At 31.6% G+C, this 20,230-nt stretch overlaps 1 protein-coding gene and 1 long non-coding RNA gene across 9 annotated transcripts in view; one reads left to right on the top strand and one right to left on the bottom strand.

Moving 5' to 3' along the window:
• Nucleotides 1-703: 703 nt before the first annotated feature.
• Nucleotides 704-1,369, top strand: LOC149261162 (uncharacterized). Its single transcript, XM_089381227.1, has 2 exons — nt 704-1,120; nt 1,193-1,369. The coding sequence occupies exons 1-2, from the start codon at nt 813-815 to the stop codon at nt 1,308-1,310; spliced, it is 426 nt and encodes a 141-aa protein (XP_089237353.1). The 5' UTR covers nt 704-812; the 3' UTR covers nt 1,311-1,369.
• A 7,378-nt stretch (nt 1,370-8,747) lies between these two features.
• Nucleotides 8,748-20,230, bottom strand: part of LOC149261160 (uncharacterized) — a 58,849-nt gene continuing 47,366 nt past the window's right edge. For all 8 annotated transcript variants that reach the window (XR_016258386.1, XR_016258388.1, XR_016258377.1 and 5 more), the window contains one exon: nt 8,748-8,989. This is a non-coding gene — a long non-coding RNA (uncharacterized LOC149261160). The remainder of the gene's footprint in view (nt 8,990-20,230) is intronic.

Raw genomic sequence — 20,230 nt, 5'->3', positions numbered from 1 at the left:
ATCCCTCGTCCATTCATGAATTTCTCATACTTGGGGAAATATAGAGTTATGCAACTAGGTTAATGGTCTATGAGGCTATTTGGGATGGTTAGAGGTTGGAGGTGTAGCGTTCAAAAAATTGCTTGAACAAGAAAAAAAAGTGACGATAGAGCTCAAAGACTCCTCCTTCACATCAAATGGGCAATTTGGCTAGCCAAAAATTCAATGGATCAAAAAGAAAACCTTTTTCCATACCAATCAATTAAAGGTTTAATTTCTAGACGAAACAATAAGGAAGAAAATGAAGGCACCTACGTTCTAGTTACCCTAATTAGGGCCCTTGGAAAGAGCATGGTATACCTTAATGATTTGTCAAGAGATAACCTGTGGTAGAGTGACATTGATCAAGCCCTCCCTCTGATAAAAAATGAGAAAATAAACATTCTTATTAGGATTAGGGAGGAGGGAAAACAATAAAGTGGAGCTAATGGTAACTTTACACTTATCCAGGACGGTCCAAACTATTGTCCATAGTATGTGGAGGGTATGGATAGCTTTGGCTGTCACATTAGTTTTGTTTAGTCTTGATGTGTCTGTCTTGGTTAACCCATTAATTTATTAGTTTAACGCATCTAGATTTCGACTTCATTAATATATTAACCCAGATATTTATTCAGCTCAACCATTTTTCTATTCAGATCAAAAGCATTCGACTTCGAATGCTTCAATGGTTTGTCGGCGCTCATGTGTAACAGAATTTCTATCCGTTGAAGGGAAGTGGGTATATATAAATCTAGCCTCCCAAATTTAGCATTTTCTTCCTCCTATGTAGCATGAATGATTTTAGGTATTTGCGGATGTATACTTGGGACTCTGGGTGCCGCTTACAGCACAGTGACTACATTTGGGCATTTCAAGATTCAGCAAGATTCTTATGGTTTGTGGTATGTGAGTGTACCCTTGCGCAGAGGATCAGCAACTCATTGACCTCCCCTTCTAGGAAGGGTTCCTGTGTGCCATTGATTAGGAATTCTCAGAGATGGGCTCCTGCTGTATTAGCAGTGGAGAAAGAGTTTGTAGCACTGACTGAAAATTCAACAAGATTACAGAGTTGGATCACTCATTGGCATGAGGAAAACAGGTTAGATCCCCAATTGGGTTCTCTTAATTAGGAAGCAAAATGAAATAATACTGATTGGTTCTCCTTTTGTAGTTGCAATGCCGAGCTATCAGAGTGGAATGGAACATTCAGAGAGCTATACTTGTGTTACATCCCACGGTCCAAAATTGAGCGCAAAACACATCTATACCCATTCCGGTATGGAACGTGAAACTGTGCAATACCCTATTCAAAAACAACATCAAAGCCAAATGCAGGAAGTTGCATCGCCACCCGGGAGAAATTCAAATGTTGCAGGATAATACAGTGTGGCAGAATTTCTATGCGTTGAAAGGAAGTGGGTATATATACATCTACCCTCCCAAATTTAGCGTTCTCTTCCTCCTCTGTCCATCGCCTGCTCGCTCTGTCAGTATGTGGGGATTGGGAGTCTAAGTCTGAGTCTGACTCTGAGTCATGTCATGTCTGTGTGTGGTCTGGAGTTTGAGTCTGAGTCATGTGGGTCTATGTGACAGAGGAGGAAGAGGCCTCAGGCAGGCCTCCATTTGGATCATCTCATTTCATTTCAGGGAGAGCCTCTCCCCAAGGGTTTTTGGTTTCAGGTAAAAATATTTCATTTTCTATAATTTGTTCATTGTTTAGCTTCGAAGATTTGGTATAACTATATTGTTTATTTTTTATTAACCTATTCTCCAACTCTCTCTTTTAGGAAATGTACAAATTGAGATAAGTCGCTCAATAACGTGGCTCTCCTCTGTGTAAATTTTGCGTGATTTTAATTTGTAATCTGGGGCACCCATGGAAAATTAGAATGTTCAAACCCTGACTGGCGCCCCCACATGTTTTTCTCATTGATTATTAACCTCAAAAAAGCAATTGCTTAAGAAATCTGATTCCTATTTGTTATTTACAGGTGAGAACGACTCATAAACAATATTACAATCGTTCACACTTTCCTGTATTCAAATTGCTCATCAGAAATTTTTGGTTCAGGGCCTCAGGTATTATAATTGTTGTGTTTTTTCTATGAAAATCAATCTCTTATACTATATTGAGACTTAACGTTGTGCTATAATTCTTTTATTAAACAAAATTCTTTGATCTTCTGTTACAGAGTTTTGTCCCTGGAGTTCTTTCCCAGAAAAGAAAATAAAAGAAAAAAAAAAAACAGAGTTCTGTCCATGAAGTTCTTCCCCAGGAAAAAAAAACAGAGTTCTGTCCATGAAGTTCTTCCCCAGGAAAAAAACAGAGTTCTGTCCATAGAGGTCTTCCCCAGAAAAAGCAGAGTTCTATTCGTGGGCTCAAGTCCAGCTCCAGGTATGCGTTGGCTTAACCCTGTTGGAATTAAATTAAATTTTCAGAGATTAATTTAATTTTCCGGCATTTCTTAACGCCACTGTGCAGTCACTTTTATAATCTTATTTATTTTATCATAATTCAAATTGAAATCAGTGTTTGATAGGATAAGTTTCACAATTAAAAACTACACATTTGTATATCGTTGGTTAGGGAATATTGGTTAAGTTGAAAATCACCAGAAGAAATTGGGCTTCCAGATCTTGACTCTTTGAACTCTCTTTTTTTAATGAGCTTCAATTTGATTAAAACAAAGAAAATCACCAAATCCTACTTAGTGCTCAGCCGCTCTTAATTCTTCACTTTAAAAACTCTTGGCTCTTGCTTCATTATTTTTTTATTTTTTTTAATTATGTTTTAACTGTGATTATATATATAATATATATTTTTTAAACAGTAACTTTGGGTCACATTGCTTTCAAATCTGGAACTCAATCTGCATATGGAAAATCCTTCTTCCTCTGCTTCTTTCTATGTTTGCTTCATGCATAGGGATTAATTTAATTTACTGGCATGTCTCCAATTTTTTTAATTCGATCAGAGCATCATCCTCCCCGCAAAGAAACCCTTTTAGGATCCCAGATTTTGACTATCCTTGAACTCTTTTTTTTAAAATGAATTTCAATATTGCTCCCGTACTCTTAATTCACATTAAATTCTTCTGGCTCTCCATTCAATTTAACCAATAATCTTTTTTTTGTAAAATATTGTTAAAAATTAATTTTAAAATTTACTGCACATAAATGCATATTTTCATTATATGTAGAAAATAAGAATTATTCTTACAAATTGAAAACTTTTTGGTTTTGCAGGTCTACTTCGAGATTGACATCCAGGAATGGTTCATAATTATATGTTTATTCAAAAAAATATGAACGTAGCTATACACTGATTGTCATTCTCTTTTTCATAGATTTTCTTTGTAATAATGTCAGGGTTATGTACATATAAGTATTAATAAAAGTATATATTTTTTTGTGGGAGAGGTAAAACCTCTCCCAAATGCTTTAGGGAGGATGGGGCACCATTCTCCTTAGAGTTGTGTAGTATTTATTGTTTCCGTGTTTTCGTTTTCATTTTTATTTTTTATTAAATTTACACATACCAAAATACATTTCAGGTATACATATTTACTGTTTCATATCATCATTAATTATATTTGAATTATTAAATTTTATATTTCAGTGCATTAAAAAAAGGTTACAGAAATTTTATATACACACAATAATTTTGCAAATAAAATAAAAACACTGAATAATTTCATAAGCAAACTATTTATATTATTTTAGTTTTTTCTTTTTCTCTTTTGCAATTTAAATTCTATTTTTAATTTTTTTTTGTCTTAACTTTATTTCTTTTCTATTTTCCTTTTTTTTATAATTATATTGTATATTAATTAAATTAAATTAAATAATTATATATTATATATTAGGTTGATTGGTAGGTTAAATTTGTAGGTTGACCTGAAATTGTATGATGTCTTTATTTAGCTAATTGAATGTGCATATGTATATTTATATAGGTGGTTTTCATAATGTTTGTATTCTAAGTTGAAATTGTATTTATGTTTGTTAATTTGAGTTTTTCTTATTTGAAATTGTAGGTTGTGTTGAGTAGTTGAAACTATTTGAATTGATGTTTGCTTTATATTTGTGTGTGCTTTGAAAATTTGTAGGTAAGTTGTTTTTGCAATGTTTGTTTGTTTGATAAAATGAATTTGTATGTTGATCGGAAATTGTATGATGTCTTTATTTAGCTAATTGAATTTGTGTATGTATTTGTGTATATAGGTAGTTTTCATAATGTTTGTATTTCAAGTTAAAATGATGTGTTTATTTCGCTAATTGAATTTGCATATGTATGTGTGTATATAGGTGGTTTTCATAATGTTTGTATTCCAAGTTAAAATTGTATTATGTTTGTTAATTTGATTTTTTCTTATTTGAAATTGTAGGTTGTGTTGAGTAGTTGAAATTATTTGAAATGATGTTTGCTTTATATTTGTATGTGTGCTTTGAAAATTTGTATGTAAGTTGTTTCCACAATGTTTGCTTGTTTGATGGTTGATCCGAAATGTATGATGTGTTTATTTATTTCACTGAATTTGCATATGTATGTGTGTATAGGTGGTTTTCATAATGTTTGTATTCCAAGTTGAAATTTGTATGTAAGTTGTCCTTGCAATGTTTGTTTGTTTGATAAATTGAATTTGTATGTTGATCTGAAATTGTATTATGTTTGTTAATTTGAATTTTCTTATTTGAAATTGTATGTTGTGTTGAGTAGTTAAAATTATTTGAAATGATGTTTGCTTTATATTTGTAGGTGTGTTTTGAAAATTTGTATGTAAGTTGTTTCAGAAATGTATGTTTGTTTCATAAATTGGATTTGTATGTTGTGTTGAGTAGTTCAAATTATTTGAAATGATGTTTGCTTTATATTTGTAGGTGTGCTTTGAAAATTTGTATGTAAGTTGTTTTGGCAATGTGTGTTTGTTTGATAAATTAGATTTGTATGTCGATCTGAAATTGTATGTTGTGTTTATTTATTTAATTGAATTTGCATATGTATGTGTGTATACCTGGTCTTCATAATGTTTGTATTCTAAGTTGAAATTGTATTGTGTTTGTTAATTTGAATTTTTCTTATTATTTAAAATTGTATGTAATATTGTTTGGAAATGCTTGCTTGTTTGATAGATTGAATTTGTATTCTGATTTGAAATTGTATGATGTGTTTATTTATTTAATTGAATTCTTCATAATGTTTGTATTTTAAGTTGAAAGTGTATTATGTTTGTTAAATTGAAATTGTATGTTGTGTTGAGTAGCTACAATTCTTTGAAATGATTTTTACTTCATGTTTGTAGGTGTATTTTGGAAATTTGTATATAAATTGTTTTGCTAAATTGAATTTGTATGTTTATCTAAAATTGTATGATGTGTTTGTTTATTTAATTGAATTTGCATATGCATCTTGTGTATAGGTGGTTTTCATAATGTTTGTATTCTAAGTTGAAATTCTTTGAAATGATGTTTGTTATATATTTATATGTGTTATTTGAAAAATTGTATGTAAGTAGTTTTTGCAACATTTGTTTGTTTGATAATTGAATTTGTATGTTGTGTTGAGTAGTTCAATTTTTTTGAAATGATCTCTGCTTTATATTTATAGGTGTACTTTGAAAATTTGTATGCAAGTTGTTTTGGCAATGTGTGTTTGTTTGATAAATTGGATTTGTATGTTGATCTGAAATTGTATGTTGTATTTAACTGAATTTGCATATGCATGTGTGTATAAGTGGTTTTCATAATATTTGTATTCTAAGTTGAAATTGTATTATGTTTGTTAATTTGAATTTTTCTTATTTAAAATTGTATGTATGATTGTTTAGAAATGTTTGTTTGTTTGATAGATTGAATTTGTATTCTAATTTGAAATTGTATGATGTGTTCATTTATTTAGTTGAATTCTTCATAACGTTTGTATTTTAAGTTGAAAGTGTATTATGTTTGTTAATTTGAAATTGTATGTTGTGTTGAGTAGCTGTAATTCTTTGAAATGATTTTTACCTCATGTTTGTAGGTGTGCTTTGAAAATTTGTAGGTGGTTTTCATAATGCTTTTAATGTGAGTTGAAATTGTATTACGTTTGTTAATTTGAATTTTTCTTATTTCAAATTGTATGTTGCTTCGAGTATTTGAAATTATTTGTATATGCATGTTGGTGGTTTTTACATAGATGTATGTGTGTTTTGAAATTGTGTATCTATGTGACTCCAATAATGTTTCTTTATTTGTTACAGATTAGATTTAGATATGTATATTTATTAGTTTTGTATTTTATTATTGTAGTTATTATTGTTACTATATAATAATATAAGTAGTGTGTATTTATATTAAATTATTATTGATTAATTATATGAAGTTTTAAGATTGCTTATAGTAGTATTTTTTTATTTATATTTATATGTATTTTTATGAATGTATGTTTTTTGAATGAGATTGTTTTTTAGGTTATATTGTTGAAGTATTTATTTATTTATTATATATTAATTAAAAATATATTTATATATCTAATTTTATAAGTATTATTTTCTAACTTCTTTTTTTTAATCTTTTATATATTATTTTGATTTTATTTTTCTTATTTCTATTTTGATGTTATATTATTTTAACTTTTTTAATAAATATCACAAACATAAAAACCTCATATGAATAATAATATAATAAACTTCTAATAAAATTTATAAAATAATCGAAATAATACCTTTAAGTTTTTAATAAATTTAAAAAAAAAAATTAATATGGTTAATATATTTTATTTTGAAATCAACATGTTAAAAAAATTCACACTTTCTCTAACCAACAAATTAATAAGATTATTTTCAACCATCTTAACAATATATTAAAAAAATCACATTCATCTCATAAATCAATATAATAAAATTATTTTGGCATGTTGATATGTTAACAACCCCATATCAACAATGCATAGTTTTTGGGGCAAATTAGCTTCCACCTTCCCGTGGTTGACCCTGTTAGTAAGCAAAGAGAAGCTTTTTTATTTTTAATACAAATGAAAATACAACTTTAATGAACAATATGTGCAATAAACCTACTTCAATAAATATTAATAAACAATTTTAATGAACAATAATGTTTTAAACATAAACTTGGATAAATAAATATTAAAGAACAACTTTAATGAATAATATATAGAACCATAAACCTAGATAAATAAATATTAAAAAATAATTTTAATGAACAACCATGTACCAAACATAGATAAAAGAAAAAATTAAAAATATTAAAGAACAATTTGAACAACAATATATAAATATTAATAAATAATTTTAATGAGCAATAATGTCTTAAACATAAACTTAGATAAATAAATATCAAAGAACGACTTTAATGAATAATATATAGAACCATAAACCTAGATAAATAAATAATGAAAAATAATTTTAATGAACAACAATGTACCAAACATAGATAAAATAAAATAAAAAATATTAAAGAACTTTGAACAACAATCAACCAAACATAAATAAATGAATATTAAAAAACAACTTCAATTCTCTATATTTAAAATCAACTTAAATATCTTGTTTCATTTATGAATAAAATTCAATAGATGTATTGTTAAAATCATTTTTTTAATCTATTAGATTTTAAAAAAAAAATATTTTGTGCATCATGAGCAAAATTTCAACTTTATGAATAAATCTTTATAAGAAAAACTAATAAAATAAAATAAAATTCTCTATATTTAAAATTAAATATACATGTGATCTTGTCTACTTAAATATATTGTTTCATTTATGAACAAAATTAAAATTCAATAGATGATTATTTTTTTTAATCTATCATTAATGTATATTATTCAACATATATTGCTATCATTAATGTATATTACTCAACATACATTAATTTCAAGTGACATTTTTAATAAATTCTCTTTTTATAACCATCAATTTTAAAGGTTAATTCTCTTTATTCTATCTTATTGTTTTTCAAACAATTTACTTGTAATATTTCTATATGGTTAATTTCCAATTTAATATCAAACTTTATAATATTTAGTTGAACGTAATGCTCAACCATGCCTAAATCAAATTTTCAAAGTTTTGTCTATTATTATTTGTTGCACCCACTCCATATTTGTAGTTCAACGTCACAAATCATTTAATTTGAAAAGAATCCCTGTGATCCAAATTATTGACATGATAAACAAAATTCAATTCAATTCAATATTTTAATTTATTTTCCAGTTTTTATTCTCCTTTTTAAGTAGATAATTCATACAATTAGAAGTTGTTTATTCAAATAAACATGAAATTTATTCTAATTTACAATTAACAAATCAAAGGAAACATTCCTTAGATTTTCTCATAAAATGTTCCTCAAACAAAAAAATTTAATAATACATTTTTAATATATAATCATCATATTAATTATTTAATATTTACAATTTACTTTTAATGTTTTTTCATTAATTTTATTTTACTAATTAAAAATAAACATATCAAATTTGCATTTCAAAAATCAAATTTCATGACATTTCATCCCATATTAAACATTACAAAGATAATCTCATATATAATCATAATTAAAACAAACTTATTTTATTTTATTAATTAAAAGTATACTTATTATATAATTTCAAGAATTTTTAATATATTATCAAATATGTTTATTTGTAAAAATAAATTTCAACATTTATATTATAATCAAAACTAACATTACTATCATTTTAATATAATAATTCCAAGATTAATACAATGTCATTAAAATTAAAACGATTACACATTCAATTTTTTAATTTTAACAAAATCGCCTCAACGAACTTTAAATTTCAAGTACAAAAGTACAACCACAATAATGAATTTCAAATATATATACAGATGGAGTCATATTGTAAGTCTCATGGATCAAAGAACAAGTCTCAAAGTCATAAGTCATTATTGATTGATTAGAACTTCTGAGGCCATTGATCAAACCCTCCTCTCCGTAATAATCTAATATTTTCCTGCATTATAGATCAACCAATTCAAATTAAAGCTTCTATTCCATTTTATAATTAAAATGGAAACTATATACACCATTAAATATTATAATTATCATACTCAAAGCTATATACACCATTAAAATATTTAACAAATTATCAAAGGAACCTAAACAGTAATTAAGTGAATTAAAAAATATATATATTAAAAAAAATAAAAAAACAAACTCAAAAATATAAAGTGAGATAATATGAGAGATAATCTACACTAAAAAAATAATAATCTACAAGATTACTGAAGGCTCTTGAAAAATTTGTTTCAAAGTTGTAATCCACCTAATTACTTCAACATTGTTCCTATTCATTACATCATAGTCACCATTGTTCCTAAGTTAGTGATCTAACTCTGGATTTAAGGTGTGTGAGCTTTGCACCCATTCTAACCAAAGATTTCTGGCTAAATTTCTTCTCATTTTAGTTCCTTGACCCAACACTCAACCCATATGCATGAAATCATGCTCGAGGCCCTTCGAATATTGACATTTCAATTGAAAAAATTACCCACCTAACTTGCCTTTGTATACGTGGGATTTCTAGGGGCTCCCAATGAAGTTGTGGCTTTTTTCCCTAGTGTAGATTGCATCCCCTCTAAGTGATTTTCCCACCCTCGACTTCAATATGGAGTTTGCATTAAGGTTTATTTGTGTCTAAAGACCACCAGGCATTTGTGTTCATTAAAGTTCGTAATCGGGTCAAAGCAAACAAGTTCAATACATTATGTATCCCGCATTTTACTTTCCCTCTCAAATCATAGACCATCGCATATGTGACCATTTATGACCTAGGTTGACCAAGAGGTCACCTTGCCCACCCAAACCTCTCCTACCTACAAAGCTCCCTAGGCAATGAGTATGTGGTGTCTAGGCTGAAATGTTTTTGAAAAATAAAGGTATAGTGCAACAAAACCCTCACCCCAAAGACAACTACCCCTTAGTCATTCCTCAACAAAAATAGCCAGTGTCCTTTTAGTGCCATGAATCAAGGAGTTAGTGAGTGGAGAGCACACTCTCTAGCAAACCACCCACATAAAGTGGGTTAAATGTGTTAGGGGCCCACTGGAAGCAACGACAAGATTACAACTATTTCCATACAAAGCAAAGATTACAAGTAATCCTTTAGAAAGTGACCCCATGGGATTTCTAGGATTTGAACGACCCTAACAAAAAAATACATTGCAAGAAGCACTCAACAAGTGCAATTCCATTCAATGAAAATTGGGGGAAAACCTACAAAAGCTTTCAAGGTTTTTCTTCCTAAGGAAGCTAGTGAGAATATTTCTACCTAAAAGACAACCTCAATATTCAAGCAAGAAACCCTCTAGTGTGCCCCCTTAGTCCAAACCCTAGTAGTAGGAGTTGAAGCTCTTAGATATTTACTAAGCTATAAGGTGAATTTGGGTGCAATTCAAGGCATGGAGTGCACAATTCATTTCACCTTACCTTGATTTAGAGAGTTTATGATTGAGTAGAGTGGCCCTTCACATTTATGTGGTGTTGTTATGAATCATTTGCCGACCTTTACATTTGTTCTTTTTCTGCTTCATGGGTTATATACGTCTATAAATCTTCTTGGAGATGATTTAAGGGTTTGGCACATCCTTTATGATCAAGTAGAGTGGCCTTTCAATCTAAGAATTCTTCTTGCTCTAGGGTCTGACTTATCAATAGCGTTGAAAGACTACTCCATGCCTTATCGTGTCTTACCGTTAAGATATGTTCTTCAAAGTAGGTCGGAATTCTCCAATATATCTAAATAAGGTGCCCCTTGCCCCTAATGCTGGCGGTTAAAGCTCTTAGCTATCTCTACCTCTAAGGTGAATTTGGGATACATTCAAGGAATCCTCTTCCCAAACTAGAGGCTAGGTAATTAGTCAAAGGCCGCACTAATGGTGTCACTTTACTAACAACCTCAAGAGGCTAGGTAATTGGTCAAAGGCCATAATGATGATGTCGTTTATATTAACAATCTCAAAGGACCAAATTTCTAAGGCTCATACCATGGAGAGTCTAGAGACCTATGTGGTCTCAAGATAGAGAATTCAGTGGGATAAAACATAGCCAATGGCCTTTGTTGGCCTATTTAGCCTCTTTGTTGCACTTTATTAGTGTAGCTTCACAAGAAATTCTTCCTTTGCACTAGCATGTAGTTGCATTAATTCACTATGAATCAAAAAAAAAAAAAACATGCATATGTTCACACCACTTATAGTTGAATTTCCATTTTGTGAATTAATGCAACAACATAAATTCACTACCATTAATCATTTCTATTTATTGTGCCTCTCTTGGCTTACTATTTAATAGTGGTCCCCCTACTAGTCTGTTACTATTATATGCGCATGATCTTTGATGTAATCAATTGTACTTGCCCTAATTACATAATTCACCAACTTGCTATCTCCATCTCAATTACTCACGCCCACCACCACCCCGCCCCAACATCCACCCCAACTTCACTTGTTCCCCTCCTAGTTACTAGTCCATACATGAAATTAGTTGTCACCCTACTAACTATTGATAAAGGGATCTTCTTTTCATGGATATGGGATCCCATGAGATCTTTCATTGAAAATGTGAGCCATAATAATAAGAACATAGTTATAGCATATACCCAATCATCGCCACTCAACAACGTAACTAACATACCACATGTTATCAACTCATAGCCATATTGTGATCAATATATAAATGGCACACAATGCATGTTATCAAAGCATGTCATCATAGGTATTATATCAACATCATTTCATGATCAAAACAAAACAATTATCACAAGCTAATAAAGAATATAACTTGTACATAATTATAAACCAACCAATAGCCCCAAGAGTTAGCTCAATCGATCAAGTCGGGACCTCGCCAGATGGGAGGTCAGAGGGTCAATTCCCGAAAGCTCTTGGAGTCAGGTCTGTGATGGCCGAAAGGTTTGATCCCCGCCGATCAGCCTAGTCTAATAAACCGTGGACATAGCGGCCACCCAATGACCAAGGGTGGTCGTGAACCACACAGGACAAACAAATATATATATATATATATATATATATATATATATATATATATATAATTATTATAAAATTATAAACCAACCACAATGGTTCATGCATGTGTTATTCACAATGATATGGCAGAGAAACAAATCATCACAACATCATGTCCATAAATTCAAAAATAATATGAAATCATCACATACTACTAATTCCATACCAAAGTAGAGATTACAAGTAATCTTTCAAAAGTGACCCCATGTGATTTCTAGGGTTTGAATGGCCCTAACAAAAAATACATTGCAAGAAGAACTCAACGAGTGTAATTCCATTCTGTGAACATACACTTTACTAGTGTAGCTTCACAAGAACCAACAAAAAAAATAAAGTGTATGTTCACACCACTTATAGTTTAACTCCCAATTTGTAAATTAATGCGACAACATGGTGGTTCACTACCATTATTCATTTATATTTATTGTGCCCCCTCTTAGTTTACTATTTCACCAGTGGTCCCCCTGCTAGTATGTTACTATTATAAATGCTCATGATATTTGATGTAATCAATGGTACTCGCCCAAATTACATCATTCACCAACTTACTATCCCTATCTCAATTACTCACACCCACCACCACCCCACCCTAAGTTACTTCACTTGTCTCCCTCCTAGTTGCTTGTCCATAAATGTAATTAGTTGTCACCCTACTAATTAGTCAACTTCCTATTTTCTCAAATATGTTTAATGAGATTGTTGAGTTGCCCCCCAGGGAGAAGATTTTGTTGATAAGGGGATCTTCTTTTCATGGATATGGGATCCCATTAGATCTTTCATTGAAAATGTGAGGAACAATAATAAAATATTACTTATAACATGTATCCAATCATCACCACTCAACAATGAAAATGCCACTAGCATATACCACATGTTATCAACCCATCGCCATCTTGTGGTCGATATATATAGCGCACACAATGCATGTTATCATGGTTATTATATCAACATTGTTTCATGATCAAAACAGAACAATTATCACAAGCTAATAAAGAATATAACTTGTACATAACTATATAGCAGCCACAATGGGCCATGCATGTGTTATTCACAATGATATGGCAAAGAAACAAATCATCACTAAATCATGTCCATAAATTCAAAAATAATATGAAATCATCACATCATAGTAATGACACATAACATGACCATTGATAATGAATATATGTAAAGTAACAACTTTAATCTTATAGCATAAAACAAATAATAATGTGAAGTCTTAAGCTATGAGAATGGAAATAGCAAACACTCTCCAGCTTGGTATCAAAGAATCATCTTCAAAGGGTGCATTTTCAAGATTTTAGTCTCTCGGGTTCATATTTTGTTTCCAAATTGAATAGGGATTCACGTGAGGTTAGCAAACACTAATCCAAACTACAAAGAGATTGTACAAGGTGGCATGGTACTTTCTCTTGTGACCTACAGTTTCAAGAATTAAGCGTTGTGGGAGTGAAAGGAAGAGTAACACTCTCAATCAAATGGGGAAGGCTCTTGGCAAAGGAATTAGAGAAAGAGAAACTATAGAAACTATAGATATAGACAACGAATTGGAAATGATAGATCAAATCATGAAGAAATCACTTATGAAGCAAGATTCAAAAGATTGGAGAATTGTGTAGGAAATTTGCTTAGAATGAAAATTAAATTGATGAAGTCAATAGAAGAATTGGTGATGATTTAAAAAAAATTGAAGCCAATGTTCCTACGTCCTAGAGGAAGATAAAGAAGAAGAAGAGCCTCCACAAAGGCAAGAGGACACAAAGCGAGAAAATTTAAAGGGAATAAGGACATTTAAGAAACATCCACCCTTTAAAACATGGTCGAAATTTAAGTTGTATGCTTATAAATAGAAATAGAGTAAATCACTGAACAACTGGAGATGTAGAACCACATCACTATGGAGATAAGAAAAAAAATTACATAACATATCGAAGATCTCTAAGTTCCATTAATATGGTGGGCCACCCATGTGGAGTCTTCAAAGAAAAAAAGATGGCTACCAATCACCAATTGGGAAAATTTAAATCCATGATGAGAAGAAATTTCTACACAATATGTCATGAGCACAAGTAGAAAATAAAATGTTGGAGATGTATAAGCACATCACTATGGAGATAAGAAAAAAATTACATATACCAGATTGAAGATCTCTAAGTTACATTAATATGGTGGGCCACCCATGCGAAGTCTTCAAAGAAAAAATGATGGCTACTAATCACCAATTGGGAAAATTCAAATCCATGATGAGAAGAAATTTCTACACAACAGGTCATGAGCACAAGTAGAAAATAAAATGGCAATTTCATAAAAAACAAGGTCAAAACATCCAAGAATACACAACCAATTTCCTTCACATGGACATGGGGTATCTACATCAAGTCCCGTATATGTTAGCTAGATATATTTGAGGATTGAAATTCCTAAGGAGGCAGATCAGTCATAATTCTTGCCCAGAGGATTTTGATGATGCTTCCATGAAAACAAGCTACACAGAGAATCAAAATAAGCAAAAGTTTGGAGCGATAGGCAATTTCAAAACAATATTTTTCGAAGGCATACACTTCAAGCATCCAAATACCCAAAACACCATTGCAAATATTGTAGCATTGATGGACATTGGAAGCTCCATTAGCAAGCAATGATCACTCAAGATTAAAGTGAAGAAATTGAATGCAATTTAGAGGTGTAAAATTGGCATGTTTGGCCTTGAAATGAACCCCAAATATGTAAGTATTAAAAATGAGCATGGATAAATAAAATCAGGCAAGTATGTGAAAAGGACTTAATCATAAGCAAAAGCAAATCAATCTTGAAAAAGAAATAGAAATTTGCTAGCAAAGAGCAAGAAAAATCTCCCAGTGAACAAAAATCAGCCTTACAGGTGCAAAAAGAACGAGGAAAAGTCTTCCTACTGAAGATTAAGATCAGAGGTTATCAACTCTTATTGATCCCATTTATTAGAAATATCTAATTTCCAAATCATTGGTGCAACAATTTGGCTTGGAGACTCATGCCTATCTTCAAATATGTTTATCATATGACAGTGATAAATAAATATAAGTTCAGATTTGCTGCTATTTCTGAGTATATCAATAAAAGCAAATGTGATGTGCCATTAGTCATAATTCTGTTTTATGATGCTTCCAAGAAAACAAGCTATATAGAATTGGGGGGGTGCCATTGGATCAAGATAAGCAATTTCGAAACAAATTACAATCACATATTTTTGGAAGGCAAGAAAAAACATGTGCAAAAAAACGGTTGCAAGTATAAAAAATCAGTCATGTATTTGCAGCAAATGGATATATCCACAAGAAAAAGCAAATCAGTCTTGAAAGAGCAACACAAATCATCTAGCAATGAGCAAGAGAAATCTGCCCAATGGTGAACAAAAATCAGCCTTACCGATGGAAAAAGAAGGGAAAGAAAAAATTGAAGAGGAAAGAGAGACTTTTCCTACCAAAGATTCAGATCACAAATAAGGTGTCCACTCTTTGATCCCATTTCTAAGATAATTTGATTTCCAAATAATTGGTGCAACAACTTAGCTTGGAGTCTCATGCCCATTCTCAAACATATCCATTGGATTCAAAAATCAAAGACACCAATATGCGAGTGACAAAGAAATACATGTTCATATTTGCTATTACTTAAGTATATTGATGAAATTGAATGTCCGGTTGTGTCATTAGGTGCCAATCAAGCCAGAAGGTGGTAACTGCGAGTAAAAAGTTCTTTTAATGGTGTTGACATCCAAACGAGGAAGCATCAAAGGAAAATTGTTGAAAGGACATGAGCATAGATCAAGATGCTTCAAGGTATGTTAGTGCAGCCACACTTTGCAATATAAGCAAACCAACGACCTCCCTATTGGGATTGTATACAACGTTACACCTTCCTTCTAGAACACAAAACACATTTCCATGGATTTCTCGGGAGATTTGCCAAGGACAAAGAGTGAAAATGACTATTTTATAGTGGCAATGGATAGATTCAGCAAGTGTTTGCTCTTACTCATTGTAAGAAGAGCATCAAAGGCCAAAAGACAACTGAAAAGTTCCTTGAGAAGGTATGGATTCAAATCCACTCATTCCATACCCAAGTAAATGGATACACAATACTTGTTCATTTATTGAGGGGATATAATCACAAGCATCCCAAAACATGGGATGAAAAGCTTACATTCAACGTGAATACAATAGGGTAGTTCAATCATCTACTCACATGAGACCATTTGAAGTTTGTTGTCAATTCCTTAATCACCAATTGACATGGCAAGACAAGGAAATTAATGTTACAAATATATGAAATTATATCTCACAATGAAAATGATATATTGGGCAACACTTTTCAGTGAAGAAATTAAAAAATATAAATTTAACGTAGAAATCACAAAGACGAAATTCATAAACCAAATAAATACAAGTAAATTTACTATATTCATAAATTAGAAAAATACAATATTAATTACTACGCTCATTATTGATATTCTTGCATAATGAAGATAAAGATTATCGTGAATTGGGTGATCATTGAGACCATAATTAGAGAGAGAAGAGTTATTAGCTCTTCTCATTGTTTTGTTTAAATATGAACTTCTCGAGCTAATATGGCCTCCACTAAAAATTACATCACCATTTTGTCAATCTAGATAATGGAGAATAAAGGCTCCTCAAAATTTTGTTCTAAGAATGTAATTCATTTAAGAGTGGGCTCCACCATTTTGAATTACTTCAATGGAAGGGTGCTTGCTATATAGTTGATTCAACACTAGATTTGTGTGGGGCCTTTGCACCCATTATCACTCTAACCAAAGATTTCTTCGTATTTTAGTTCAACGACTCAATACTCAACCCATATGCATGAAATTGCATGAAATCATGTTTGAGGCCCACGAACTATTGATTTCTCAATTGAAAAAATTGTCTACCTACCTTGCCTAGTATAGGTGGATTTCCCATGCCTTTTGATGAAGTTATGGCTTGCCCTAGAGCAGATAGAATCCCCTCTAATGGAAGTTATCTAGCATTAGCCTTAGTGATTTTCCCACCCTCTGCCTCAAATATGAGGCAATGTTAGCAAAACCAAACAGTTCACCAAACAAGTAGACCCCCCAACCAATCAAAATTGGACCAGAACCAATAAAAAAAACCAAACCAAAAATCCGGTTGGCCAAAAAATATATAAAATATTCAAAATTTAAAGAAAAATGTATATATTCATGTGCATCCATATGAATCCAAACCATTTATGCACAAATATGAAAAAGTTCTCAATTATATAAGGGTGCATATAACCAAAATAATATTGAGTACAATCCATCTCTAAACCAAAAAGGATGGCCTCTAGCATCCAAAAAAAGATATGCTACAACAAATACCGACATATCATCAAAATCATTGCATTAAGATAAAGAGAGACACAGCTTAAAATGTCAAGTCAAGATGATTATTAAATGAACCTAAAACATTGAAAATGGGCAATGTAGACATTCACTAATCAATAATAGTGGGATATTAAAACTAAAATTGTAACCATTATCTAACATAGTCTTCTTTCACACATGTCATCGTTTATCCCAACATCTATTTTCGCTCTCAAATCATGGATCACCATAGATGTGACCATTTATGACATAGGTCAACCAAGAGGTGGCTTTGCCTTCCCAAACCTTTTCCACCCCAAAGCTCCTAGGGTGGAAAATAGATGTAGCTCATACAAGTATTTCCAAGAGAGTATCTACTTATGCAAATCTTCATTAAATGTATCCTATGCTTTTTCTAAATGTTCACTTTATTAATTAACAAAGTGAACATTTTTTAATTAAGTGACTTTTAATTAATAAAGTGACTAAAGTAGGTCACTTAATGATTTAATTAAAAGAGACTCATTGACTTCAAAATTAGATCTTAACCATTGAACATTAGCTTTTTGGCTTATGTCAAAGTCATAAGAGAATAATTATAAAAGAAAGAGGGGGAAAACGACAAAGAGACACAGAGAGCATTCATTTCACAAGTCACATGAGTGAAGAAAAAAATCGAAGATCTGATTTTCAGCCATTAGCAAGGAGTTTTAGCAGTAGTTCAACAAAAAGAAGAGATCCAATCAGTAGCAAGGAGAATTTCAGTCATACAACCCAGCAAAGGAGGATGTATAGTCATTTGTACGGATTCGTAGAGTCATTTGTAGGGATTGAAGAGTAGGCCAAACAAATTGCAACGCAGACCATGCATTTCGTGTAGATATGCCTTGATTTCTGTGCAAACTGAAATTTTTCCAAGTTTATTATTTGTTTGTTAATTTCTCAGAGCCATTTTCCTTGTAAGGGGCTCTTGTAAAAGTTCTAAAGATATTTTGAATGATGAACTGATCTAGAAGAGTAGAAATAATTGTGAATAATGTGATTGCTTTTCTTGTTTTCAATGATGCACTGATCTTGAAGAGAAAAAATAATTGTGCATTGTGTGTGATTGCGTTTCTCGTTTTCCGCTAAATGCAAGAGTTAATAATTCCAACTAGATCTGATCTATTTTCTTAGATAGTTGGTTTTAGGATAATTTAACATGGTGTTAGAGGTTTTATTCTGAGAGAAAAGTAGATCTATTATTTTCCAAGATACTTCAACAAGCTTGAGAGACAAAGCTCAGGACAGCCATTTTTGTAACCAATGTGAAAGTTGAGGATCGACTTGATGCGGTTTCGAATTTCTTACCATGGAAGGAAAGAATCTCAGTGATCTTGGAGGATGTACTAGATACATAGCTAGTGAATGTTGCTCTGAATGGGTTCACCAAGGCTCGGGAACCATTCATCATGGGCATTTGTGCCCAAAAGTATCTTCCCAAGTGGGAGATACTTTCCGATGAATACATCCAAGAGGATACTCGTAAAGAGTCCACGAACAACAAGCGAAGAGGAGCAACAAATGAAAACTTGGTCCTGGTCAGTGAGATGAAGAAGACCAAAGGGAAACTTTTCATCAAAAAGGGTGAAAATTATTGAAGAATGTAACTAGTGTCAGTCTTCATAATTGTATTTCATTCATGATGTATTGAATTTGTCAAAAGAAAGAACAAGAAATTTTATTATAAATAAAATTGACTTATTAAAGCATGGCTTTCATGCTTGGGTCAATTATTCGTAGGTCAAAGCATGCATTGCAAGCTTCTAGGGTTTATGTCAAATGGCCTTGTCCATGTCACATTCTAAAAGACCATTTTTGTCAAAAAGAAATTTATTTTATGTGAAATTAGGTCTCCTAGGCTTCCTCCACCAAGTCGGTCTCAAGGAAGGACAAGTTAGCCTAATTGAGGGGCAGAAACTCCTATATAAAGACAGCAACTCAAACTCACTCATCAAGTTCAATATGCAACTACTGGGGCCAGAAAAAGTGTGAAATTCAAGGAAGAAGAGGAAAGGGCTAGCGAAGGAGAAGGATGTCTCTATCAAGCACAAGAAGTCGAAATTCTCCCCCTCTCACATGGAGGATCGAAATTGTAGTACTAATGATGGGCTGAAATTGTAGTACTGAAGCTGGGCCAAAATTTTGTGTTGTTGGGGGGCGAAATCTCTAGGTTGTTGTTGGGCTAAAGTTGTTGGACAAGACACTGCTAAAGATTGTTGAATTTAATTGGAAGGTTGACTTGGTGGAGGAGGAAGGTCTATTGGTCTTAGGTCTTGGTCTATCTCATTTTGAATCTACTGATGGAAGAGATTTTAACTGGGTTTTCCCCTATAGAGAGGTTTTAGCCCTGGCAGAGTGCCTACATCTGGTGTGCTTTATCTTCATGTTTTTCTTTTGGTAATTGCTTGATGAAACTTAGATAAAAGAAGAACATAAGAAAGATGATAAGAACTCAAAGATATCACAAGTAATTACTAATCATCAACAAGAGAAAAGCTTTTTGCCTTTCCGATTTTCTAACAATAATGAGGGAGAGGAACAACATTCCAAGCAGAAGAGAAATATGACCAAGATCAAATGCTATATTTGTTATAAGAATGGCCATTTTGCTTCTCAATGTCCACATATGAAGAAAGGCAAAGGGAAGTCACAGAAAGTTGCAACAACAATAGAGAAACGATTGAGCGAACTTGCTTCCATGTTCGAGAGTGACTTTTTCACGCATGTCTTACCTTTCTACCAGCGATATTGCTAGAAGCCC

This window comes from Pinus tabuliformis, chromosome 6 (assembly GCF_031772625.1).
Source record: "Pinus tabuliformis cultivar Carrire ecotype Pingquan chromosome 6, CPIR1, whole genome shotgun sequence".
In the NCBI taxonomy this organism is placed as follows: Eukaryota; Viridiplantae; Streptophyta; class Pinopsida; order Pinales; family Pinaceae; genus Pinus; species Pinus tabuliformis.
The sequence above is the reverse complement of the archived record's forward strand: the minus strand, read 5'-3'. Positions and strand labels throughout refer to the sequence as shown.

Coding starts and splice junctions, on each gene's coding strand:
- LOC149261162 (XM_089381227.1), top strand. CDS start 813: ATGAATGATTTTAGGTATTTGCGGATGTATACTTGGGACTCTGGGTGC. Junction 1,121..1,192: donor CATTGGCATGAGGAAAACAG/GTTAGATCCCCA, acceptor CTCCTTTTGTAG/TTGCAATGCCGAGCTATCAG.